Here is a 12,217-nt window from a genome sequence, read left to right as displayed (position 1 = left end):
ACTTGAAGTAAGATATACACAAATATATTCAATAGATTTCTGAGAGAGGTACGAAAGCAATTTAATGGAGGAAAGACAGTCTTTTCAACAAATGATGCTTGTGCAAATGGACATCCATTAGCCAAAACAAACTAAGAACATTAAGCTAAAGCATATAACATACATGAAAAATTAACTCAAAATAGATTACAGACTTATGTGTAAAACATGTATAATAATACAAATTTATGCAAAAACAGGAAAAGTCTTTGGAATATGGGTAGGCAGGGAGTCTTTAGATTTGACACCAAAGCAAAACCCATAAAAGGAAAACTTGATAAAGTAGATCTTACCAAAGTTGAAAACTTTTGCTCTTCAAAAGACCCAACTAACAGGTGAAAAAATAAAAAGCTACACATCAAGAAAAATATTGGGGCGCCAGGGTGGCTCAGTGGGTTAAGGCCTCTCTGCCTTTGGTCATCAGGTCACGATCTCAGGGTCCTGGGATCGAGCCCTGCATCAGGCTCTCTGCTCAGCAGGGAGCCTGCTTCTCTTCCTCTCTCTCTGCCTGCCCCTCTGCCTACTTGTGATCTCTGTCAAATGAATAAATAAAAATCTTAAAAAAAAAATTTATTTACAACCACACAGCAAAAGACTAGTATCATCAAGAATATAGAAAATACTCTTTCAAAACCCAACAATAAAGGGACGCCTAGTTGGCTTAGTTGGTTAAGCAGCTGCCTTCGGCTCAGGTCATGGTCCCGGCGTTCTGGGATTGAGTCCCACATCGGGCTCTTTGCTCGGCAGGGAGCCTGCTTTGCCCTCTGCCTCTGCGTGCCACTCTGCCTGTGTTCACTCTCTCTCTAGTAAATAAATAAAATCTTTTAAAAAACAAACAAAAAACCCAACAATAAAAAATAAGCCAATTCAAAGATCTGTAAAAGACACAGGTATTTCACCAAAATGGTGAGAGATGACAAGCACATGAAAAGGTATTCAAGATCATTAGGCCATTAGAGGAATGCAAATTAAGATCAAGAAGAGACATCATTACACACCTATCACAATGGCTAAAACAAAAAGTGATGACACCACCAAAGGTTGAGAAAGTCATATGCTCCTAGTGTGAATGTACAATGGAAAAACCACTTTCAAAAATAACTTATCCAATTCTTATAAAAGAAAACATGAATTTATTGTAAGACCCAGAAATTGTACACTAAAAGTACAGCATAGTTAATAGAACATAGTAATAATATTGTAACAGTGTTGTATAAAGACAGATGGTAACCAATATATTGTGGTCAGTACTGAGTAAGGTACAGAACTGTCCAATCACTACAGTGTGCACCTGAAACTAATATAACATTGTATGTCAACTACACTTCAATTGAAAAAAAAAAAAAAAAAAGATTACTCTTGAGCCCAGGAGGAAAAAAAAATTTTTAAATAGTGAGTAAAAATAAAATTTCAATAATAACTACTAATGTTTAAGTATAATCTATTATACACTGCTGCAAGGCTTTATATGTATTTATGTCTTTTAAAACATTATAATGCGAATGATAGTTTTACAAATGAAAAAACTAAAGCAAGAGGGGTTAACTAACTTTCCCAAAGGAACACACATGTAGTAAATGGTGAGGCTCAGATCGTGCTAAACAAGAGAATGAGGCCAAACAAGAAAACCCTACATTCTATGGTTCTGCTCTTGCATGAATTCACTAATGTCTAACAAAGACTGAAATATGATGGGAAACTGATTCCCCATTGTATTAATCTAGTCTATCCTTGTTTGAATTATGTGATAGTTACCTACGAGTGAAAGTGAAGAAGGATTCCTACTTCCATAATCTGTAATAATCTGATATTCCAAAACTGAGTACCAATGGGTAGACAAAAGATTTAGTAAATTTGTATTTTCTCAATTATGAAGTTTATGATGTTGGGTAAGGTGTGAGTGACGTCTAAAGTCCTTACCACATTCATTACATTTATAAGGCTTTTCACCAGAATGAATTTTCTGATGTTGAGTAAGTTGTGAGCCACGATTAAAGGCCTTCCCACATTCATTACATTTGTATGGTTTCTCACCAGTATGAATTCTCTGGTGCTGAGTAAGATGTGAACCACGAATAAAGGCTTTCCCACATTCATTACACTCATAGGGCTTCTCACCAGTATGAACTCTCTGATGGTAAGTTAGCTGTGAGCCACGAATAAAAGCTTTACCACATTCCTTACATTCATATGGTTTCCTACCAGAGTGAGAAATCTGATGTAGAATAAGTTGTGAGGCACAGATAAAGATCTTCCCACACTGCTTACATTCACAGGGATTCTCACCTGTATGAATTCTCTGATGTTGAGTCAATTGTGAGCTATAAATAAAGGCCTTACCACACTCTTTACATTCATAGGGTTTTTCACCAGTATGAATCCTCTGATGCTGAGTAAGATGTGAGCCACGAATAAAGGCTTTCCCACATTCCTTACATTCAAAAGGTTTTTCACCAGTGTGAATTTTTTGATGTTCGGTAAGTTGTGAGCCACGAATAAATGATTTCCCACATTCTTGACATTCATAGGGTTTTTCACCAGTATGAATCCTCTGATGACGAATAAGCTGTGACCCATAGTTAAAGGCCTTTCCACATTGCTTACATTCATGTGGTTTCCTACCTGTATGAATCCTCTGATGTTCAGTAAGTTGGGAGCCACGAATAAAGGACATCTCACAATCTTTACACTTATAGGGTTTTTCACCAGTATGAAGTCTGTGATGTAGAGTAAGCTGTGAGCCATAACTAAAGGCTTTCCCACATTTCTTACATTCATAGGGTTTCTCACCTGTATGAATTCTCTGATGTTCAGTAAGTTGGGAGCCACGAATAAAGGCCTTTCCACATTCTTTACATTGATAGGGTTTCTCTGCAGTATGAACTCTCTGATGGTAAGTAAGTTGAGAGCCACGAAAAAAGGCCTTCCCACATTCATTACATTCATAGGGTCTTTCACCAGTATGAATTCTTTGATGCTGGGTAAGATGAGAGCCACGAATAAAGGCCTTCCCACACTCTTTACATTTATATGGTTTCTCCCCAGTATGAACTCTTTGATGATAAGTAAGCTGTGAGGCACAAATAAAGGTTTTTCCACATTCCTTACATTCATAGGGTTTCTTAACATGAACTCTCTGATGGTAAATAAGTTCTGAGTTTTGAATAAAGGCCTTTCCACATTCTTTACATTCATAGAATTTTTCATTGGAATGAGCTTGCTGATGTTCTGTAAGTTGAAAGCCATGGATAAAGTATTTTCTGCATGCTTTACATTCATAGGATTTCTCAGGAAAATGAATTCTTTGTTTTAATGTAAGGGATGTGGTCTGGCTAAAATTGGGAATTTCTTTACAAGCGATTAATAGTTGCCTGAAAAATCTCTCTTTATTTCCTAATTGGCTTTCAACCTGGTCTTTGCATTCCCTATAATCTCGAAAACTTTTACACTTATGTCTTGTAAGCTGTTCTATTATCTCCCATTGAGATGATTCTATTTCATAAATTCCTCTCTTTGAGGACAGCTTTTTGGTCTCACACCTGGATTCCCAGTCTGTAAGGTAACAAGAAAGTAAATGTTATTTTCATATTCCTTGAAAAATAAAAATCTCTAAGGTAGTAAGAGTAGACTCAAACTGACTATCATACTCAAGAGATGTCAATGGAACCAATGGAGCAGAAAAGAAATATCCAGAAATGACACCATTATAAGTGCAAATTTAGTACACCATAAAGCTAGCAGCTCAAATCAGTAGGAAAAACATGAACTCTTTTTAATAAATGAAACTGATAAACATATGGGTAGACATATAGAAAAAAAGATAAAATTGCATTGCATTGATTCCTCATATGATATAGCTAGACAAATTCCAAATGGATCAGGTGTCCATATTTATAGAAATGAAACCATATAAATAATTAGAATAAAAGTTGTGTGACTTCTTCTATAAACTAGGAATGGGGAAAAATTTCCTAATCATAATTTGATAAAAATGACCACAACAGGGGTGCCTGGGTGGCTTAGTGGGTTAAACCTCTGCCTTCAGCTCAGGTCATGATCTCAGCCCCACATAAGGATCTCTGCTTGGCAGAGAGCCTGCTTCCCCCTCTCTCTGCCTGCCGCTCTGCCTGCTTGTGATCTCTCTCTCTGTGTCAAATAAAATATTTTTTAAAAAATGACAACACAGTTAAAAAAAAAAAAGGTGGCATGTCAAAAACAAGATAGGATAAATAAAATGACAAATATTTGCAAAGTTGCAATATGCCTATTATATACCTAATATATAAACAGTTTCTAAAATCACACTAAAAAGAAAAAGACTACTATATAAAAGTGGACACCAGCACTGTATAAAAATGGATTAGGAAAATGGACATTTGATAGAAAAATATTGTAAATAACTTTTAACCATATGAAAGTATGCTCAAATTTACTCTTAAGATAATGCAAATTAAAACTACACAGAAGTGAGGATATATGGAACTCTCATAGCTTGCTGATGGGAATGCAAAACAGTATAGCTGCTTTGTAAAATAGTTTTGCACGTCTTCAAAAAGTTAACACAGAGTTGCCATATTACCTTGCAAGTTCACTCCAAGTTATATGCCCAACAGAAGTGTCCAATATAGAGTTACCACATAACCCAGAAATCCCACTCATAGGTACAGAGCCAAGAGAAACAAAAATGACATATCTGTTTTTGCAGATATGCAGACATTTGTAAACGACATATCTGATAAAGGGTTAGTATCCAAAATCTATAAAGCACTCACCAAACTCAACCAAAAACCAAATAATCCAGTTAAGAAATAGGCAGAAGACACAAATAAATACTTTTCCATAAAAGACACCCAGATGGCTAATGGACACATGAAAAGATGCTCAACATCACTCATCATCAGGGAAATACAAATCAAAACCACGATGAAATACCACCTCACACCTTTCAGAGTGGCTAAAATTAACAACACAAGAAACAATAGGTGTTGGTGAGGATGAGAAAAGGGAATCTTTTTGTACTGTTGGTGGAAATGTAAACTGGTGCAGCCACTTTGGAGAATAGTTTGGAGGTTCCTCAAAAGTTAAAAATTGAACTACTTTTGATCCAGCAATTGCATTCATTACTAGGTATTTACCCAAAAGATACAAAAATACAGATTCAAAGGGGTACCTGCCCCCAATGTTTACATCAGCATTATCAATAATAACCAAACTATGGAGAGAGCCTGAATGTCCATCAAGTGTTGAATGGATAAAGAAGATGTGGCATATATTTATATTTACTTAAAAATTCCCTGCACTCCACCTAACCATTCCTCCTCCCTCCCCAAATCCAGGCAACCACTGATTGTTTTGCTAACTCCACAATTTACCTTTTCCAGAATGTGATATAGTTGAAATCATAAAGTATGCAAGTTCTTCAAACTGGCTCCTTTCAGGTTCCTTCATGTCTTTCTATCACCCAGTAGCTAATTTGGTTTTCGTTGCTGAATAATAGTCCTTTGTATGGATGAACCACATTATGTTTATCCATTCACAAGGATGTCTTAGTTGTTTTCAAGTTTTGGCGATTATGAACAAAACGTCCATAAACACTTATGGGCAGGTTTTTGTATAAACAAAAGTTTTCAATTTATTTGCGTAAATATCGAGGAGCACAATTACTGGATCATACAGTAGGACTATGTTTAGTTTCATAAGAAAGTACCAAACTGTCTTCCAAACTGCCTGTACATGGGGCACCTCAATGGCTCTGTCAGTTAAGAGTCTGACTCTTGATTTCTGCTCAGGTCATGATCTCTGTCATGAGATCAAGCACCACATTGGGCTTGGCACTCATTGTGGACTTTGCTTCAGATTGTTTTCCCCTGCCTCTTTCCCCCCACCCACGCTCACACTCTTTCTCTCTAAAACAAAACAAACATACAAACACACAAAGTAGCTGTCATCATTTTGCATTTCCGCCAACAACGAAAGAGAGTTCCTGTTGCCCATATTCTTGATAGCATTCGAAGCTGTCAGTGTTTTGGATTTTAGTCATTCAAAGGAATGTGTAGTTATGTCTCATGGTTGTTTAAATTTGTAATACCCTAATGACATACAACAATGAGCAACTTTTCATATACTTATTTACCATGAGTTTATCTTCTCTAGTGAGGCATCTGTTCAGATCTTGTGGCCACATTTAAATTGGGTTGTTTTGTTATTGTTGAGATTCAAGAGTTCTTTGCATATTTTATATGTAAGTCCTTTATCAGACATTTGTTTTACAAAGATTTTTCTCCCAGTCCATGGCTTGTCTTTTCATTCTCATAATTATCTTTCACTCAACATAAGTTTTTAATAAAAACCAATTTTCAACTTTTTTGTTCATGAATGTATTTTTGGTGTTTATATTAAAACTCATTCTGAGCCCAACATCACCTAGATTTTTTCCCTGTTATCTTTTTTTTTAATTTAATTTTATTTATTTATTTGACAGAGAGATACCACAAGTAGGCAGAGAGGCAGGCAGAGAGAGAGGAGTAAGCAGGCTCCCCGCCAAGCAAGGAGCCCAATGCGGGACTCGATCCCAGGACCCTGGGATCATGACCCAAGCCGAGGGCAGAGGCTTTAACCCATGGAGCCACCCAGGCGCCCCTCCCTCTGTTATCTTCTAAGAGTTTTATAATTTTGCATTTTTACATTAAGGACTATGATATATTTTGAGTTAATGTCTATGAAAGCTGTAACATCATATCTAGATTTTTTTTTTTTAACATGTGTATGTTCAGTTGTTCCAGCAACATCTGTGAAAAAGACTATCATTTCTCCATTGGGTTACCTTTGCTCACTTTTCAAGGATCACCTGAGTATATTTGTGTAGGTCAATTTCTAGGGTTTCTATTTAGTTCCATGGACATATTTATTCTTTCACCAATACTATGATGCCATTTTGATTACTATAGTTTATAGGAAGTCAAGTTTGTCTCTCCTTTCCTGTATTACTACTGTCTTCTTTTTGTTATTTTCACTTCTTTTAGTTCACTTTTGTAGAACAATGTTTAAATTCCTTTCTCATATCCTTTTATGTACAGTTGACCCTTGAACAATAAAGGAGTTAAAGGGTACCAAGCAGTCAAAAATCTGCATATAATTTTTGACACCCCCAAAACTTAATAGCCTACCATAACCAAAAGCTCAATGATAACGTAAACAGTTAATTAACACATAATTTCACATTATACTATATACTCTATTCTTACAATAAAGCTAGAGAAAAAAATTTTTTAAGAAAACCATAAGGGAGAGAAAATACATATATAGTACTGTACTGTAAAAAATCCATGTATAAATGGATCTGCACAGTTTAAACATACGTTGTTCAAGGCTTGACGGTATGTATTTTTTTTCCTACATTTTATTTATTTGACAGAGATCACAAGTAGGCAGAGAGGCAGGCAGAGAGAGAGAGGAGAGAGAGGAAGGGAAGCAGGCTCCCTGCTGAGCAGACAGCCCGACGCGGGGCTCGATCCCAGGACCCCAAGATCATGACCTGAGCCTAAGGCAGAGGCTTTAACCCACTGAGCCACCCAGGTGCCCCGACGGTATATATTTTTATGTACAGCTATTTTCTTTGTTATTACTGGTGGGGGTGTTACATTTACTAACACTAAAGTTATAAAATTATAAATATATGCTTTAAACTTGTAACACTCTAATTTAAAATTTATGCCAGCTTAATTTCAGTAACATAGAAAAACTTTACTCCTTTACATCTCAGTCCTCGCCCCCTGTGATTGTCAATGTCACAAAATCATGTGATTTTTTCATAAGTTTGTGCCAAAAAACAAACTGCCTCTGAATGCATTAGTCACTTAAATTACGCAGAAAACATGATTTGGAGCTACAAAACAAGTTACAATAAATACTAGCTTTAAGACTAATAAATGTGGGTTGCTTTCACTAATTGTATTGGTCTTTTAAATCATGCAGAAGACAAAAAGTAGTTACAAAACACTGTTGCAATAATAGCTTTTATAACTGCCCATACATTTAACCTTTGTTCTTTATTTCTCTATATGGCTTCTAGCTACTGTCAAGTGTCCTTTCATAAACAGTTCTTGCAGAGCAGGTATAGTAGTCACAAATTCCCTCAGTTTTTATCCGAAAATAGCTTAATTTTTCTTCACTTTTGAAGCATGGTTTTCCTGGATATAGAATTCTTGGTTGACAGTTTTTGTCTTTTGGTATTCTGAATATATAATCCCACTACCTTCTGATAGCTAATGTTTCTGATAAGAAATCTGGTCATCTTATTGGGATCACTTGTAATTAGTTGCTACTCTGATTGCTTTCAAGATTCTTCATCTTTGACATTTGAAACTTTGATTAGAATGTGTCTTGGTGTGGGTCTCTGAATTCTTCCTACTTTAAGTTTGTTGAGCTTCTTGTATGCTGGCCTTTCATAAAATTTGGAAAGTTTTTCGCTATTGTTTCTTCAAATATTGTCTCTTTTTCTCTGCTCTTTCTGGAATTTCCACAATGAATATGTTTGGCTGCTTCATAGTGTCTCTCAGGTCCCTTACGCTCTGTTTACTTTCCTTGAACCTTTCTTCTTTCAATCCTCAGACTAGATAATTCCCATTATTCTATCTTCAAGTTCGCTGATTGTTTCTGCCTATTCAAACCTCTCTTTGAATCCCTCTAGTGAATTTTTCATTTAGATTTTTGTACTTTTTAGCTCCAGAATTTCTTTTTGGCATCTTCTTAGGTTTTCTATTTCTTTACTGATATTTCCATTCTGTTCATATATAGTTTTAGGAACTTTCTCCATATACTCCTTTAGTTGTCTAACTTTAAGACTGTTGTTTTGGGAGCACCTGGGGGGCTCAGTGGGTTAAACCCTCTGCCTTAGGCTCAGGTCATGATTCCAGGGTCCTGGGATTAAGCCCCACATTGGGCTCTCTGCTCAGTAGGGAGCCTGCTTCCCCTCCTCTCTCTTTGCCTGCCTCTCTGCCTACTTGTAATCTCTGTCTGTCAAATAAATAAACAAAATCTTAAAAAAAAAAAAAAAAGACTTGTTTTATTCTCTATGTCTAGCATATATATCATCAGGTCTTTTTAAAGAACAGTTTCTGTTGGTTTATTTTTTTTTCTTTGAATGGGCCATATTTTCCTTGTTTCTTATGCCTTATGATTTTTTTGCTAGAACACTGGACATTTTATATAATTCTAATAATAATGTAGTAACTCTAGAAATCAGATTCTCTCCCGTTCCTCAGGGGTTTGCTAATTTTTGTTACTGTTTTTGTTGTTTTAATCATTGTAGGCTTCTGAGCTGAAGACCATCCTTGGGTATAAACTTCAGGTCTTCTCAGGTCTTTTTTGAGCCTTTCCCTGCGTATGCATGGTCACTTTCTAACTTTCTCATATACATAGTTGTTTTTGAATATCCTAGTCTTTAACATCTGGCTCCCAAATGGGAAAGAGAAAAATGGACATGTTGAGAAAAGGGATGCCAGCCCTTTAAATCCACTGGAAGTCACTTTAGCCAGAAGGGGAGGGACTTGCAGGAACTGGGGAGGTGCAACAAATGGCCAATTCTACTTTGTCTACAACTCTGTAATCAGGAAATTATTAGGAAACATAATGAGAAAACTTAACACTGTAAACATGTCAGTGTTCTCCCCAAATGATCTATAAATTCAATGCAATCTTAATAAAAATTCCAACATATCTTTGTTTTGTTGACTGTTTCCTTTGCTGTGCAGAAGCTTTTGATCTTGATGAAGTCCCAGAAGTTCATTTTCGCTTTTGATTCCTTTGCCTTTGGAGACATATCTTGAAAGAAGTTGCTGTGGCTGATATCGAAGAGGTTACTGCCTATGTTCTCCTCTAGGATTCTGATGGATTCCTGTCTCACGTTGAGGTCTTTTATCCATTTCGAGTTTATCTTTGTGTACGGTGTAAGAGAATGGTCGAGTTTCATTCTTCTACATATAGCTGTCCCGTTTTCCCAGCACCATTTACTGAAGAGACTGTCTTTTTTCCACTGTATACTTTTTCCTGTTTTGTCGAAGATTATTTGACCATAGAGTTGAGGGTCCGTATCTGGGCTCTCTACTCTGTTCCACTGGTCTATGTGTCTGTTTTTATGCCAGTACCACGCTGTCTTGGTGATCACAGCTTTGTAGTAAAGCTTGAACTCAGGTAACGTGATGCTGCCAGTTTTGTTTTTGTTTTTCAACATTTCCTTAGCAATTCGGGGTCTCTTCTGATTCCATACAAATTTTAGGATCATTTGCTCCAGCTCTTTGAAAAATACCGGTGGAATTTTGAGCAGAATGGCATTAAAAGTATAGATTGCCATAGGCAGTATAGACATTTTAACAATGTTTATTCTTCCGATCCAAGAGCATGGAATGGTCTTCCATCTTTTTGTGTCTTCTTCAATTTCTTTCATGAGTGTTCTGTAGTTCCTCGAGTACAGATCCTTTACCTCTTTGGTTAGGTTTATTCCCAGGTATCTTATGGTTCTTGGTGCTATAGTAAATTGGAAAGAGGCAACCCACGGAATGGCAGAAGATATTTGCAAATGACAGTACAAACAAAAGGTTGATATCCAGGATCTATAAAGAACTCCTCAAACTCAACACACACAAAACAGATAATCATATCAAAAAATGGGCAGAAGATATGAACAGACACTTCTCCAATGAAGACATACAAATGGCTATCAGACACACGAAAAAATGTTCATCATCACTAGCCATCAGGGAGATTCAAATTAAAACCACATTGAGATACCACCTGACACCAGTTAGAATGGCCAAAATTAGCAAGACAGGAAACAACGTGTGTTGGAGAGGATGTGGAGAAAGGGGAACCCTCTTACACTGTTGGTGGGAATGCAAGTTGGTGCAGCCACTCTGGAGAACAGTGTGGAGATTCCTCAAGAAATTAAAAATAGGGCTTCCCTATGACCCTGCAATTGCACTACTAGGCATTTACCCCAAAGATACAGATATAGTGAAAAGAAGGGCCATCTGTACCCCAATGTTTATAGTAGCAACAGCCACGGTCGCCAAACTGTGGAAAGAACCAAGATGCCCTTCAACGGACGAATGGATAAGGAAGATGTGGTCCATATACACGATGGAGTATTATGCCTCCATCAGAAAGGATGAATACCCAACTTTTGTAGCAACATGGACGGGACTGGAAGAGATTATGCTGAGTGAAATAAGTCAAGCAGAGAGAGTCAAGTATCATATGGTTTCACTTATTTGTGGAGCATAACAAATAACATGGAGGACAAGGGGAGATGGAGAGGAGAAGGGAGTTGAGGGAAATTGGAAGGGGAGGTGAATCATGAGAGACTATGGACTCTGAAAAACAACCTGAGGGTCTTGAAGGGGCGGGGGCTGGGAGGTTAGGGGAACAAGGTGGTGGGTATTAGGGAGGGCACGTGTTGCATGGAGCACTGGGTGTGGTGCAAAAACAATGAATACTGTTATGCTGAAAAGAAATTTATATATATATATATATATAAATTCCAACATATCTGAGGAGAGAGGACTGTCAAACTAATTAGAAAGACAAAACACCATGAAGAGTTATGCCATTCTTAAAGATAAGATGAAAATATTTTCTTCACTAGGTAGCAAGATGCATTAAAATCAAGTATAACTAAAATAATGTGGTATTACCACAAGGTTTAAATACAGAAAGTACAAAAATATGCCCACATATAAAAAAAGAAAACTGTTATTTCATAAAAGCAGCACTTTAGTGGGGGAGAAAATAAACTTTACAATTAATCTTGTGAAAACAACTATAAGAAACTGGACCCCTATCTAACAGATCATGAGAGAAATCAAGTATAGGTAGGATAAAAACCTCAATGTGGAAGGCAACACAAAAAAACTTTTTAAAAATACTTGTATAGAAAAATATATTCATATATTCATGAATGAAAGGTGCAGAGGATTTTTTTTTTTTTTTTGAGAGAGAGAGAGAGGGCTAGCTGGGCTGTGGGAAAGAGAGAAAATCTTAAGCAGGTTCCATGCTCAGCACGAAGCCAGGCACAGGGCTCAATCTCATGATGCTGAAATGGTGACCTGAGCTGAAATCAAAAGTCAGATGCTCAACCAATTGAGCAAGGTGCTCCCAGAAGAATATTTTGTAATAGATCACA

General features: G+C 36.7%; 1 protein-coding gene across 2 annotated transcripts in view; it reads right to left on the bottom strand.

Annotated features, from left to right (window-relative positions):
- LOC123931496 (zinc finger protein 420) overlaps positions 1-12,217 on the bottom strand; it is a 166,526-nt gene that overhangs the window by 55,539 nt on the left and 98,770 nt on the right. Inside the window, exon 5 of one of the 2 annotated variants that reach the window (XM_045988667.1) lies at positions 1,960-3,111. In XM_045988667.1, coding sequence (XP_045844623.1) covers positions 1,960-3,111 — 1,152 coding nt within the window. Of the gene's footprint in view, positions 1-828; positions 3,592-12,217 lie in introns of those variants that run through there. The other variant, XM_045988662.1, reaches the window with a different exon arrangement.

This window comes from Meles meles, chromosome 19, assembly GCF_922984935.1.
Source record: "Meles meles chromosome 19, mMelMel3.1 paternal haplotype, whole genome shotgun sequence".
Classification (NCBI taxonomy): Eukaryota; Metazoa; Chordata; class Mammalia; order Carnivora; family Mustelidae; genus Meles; species Meles meles.
Note: the sequence above shows the minus strand (reverse complement) of the source record. Positions and strands in the feature narration are given on the sequence as shown.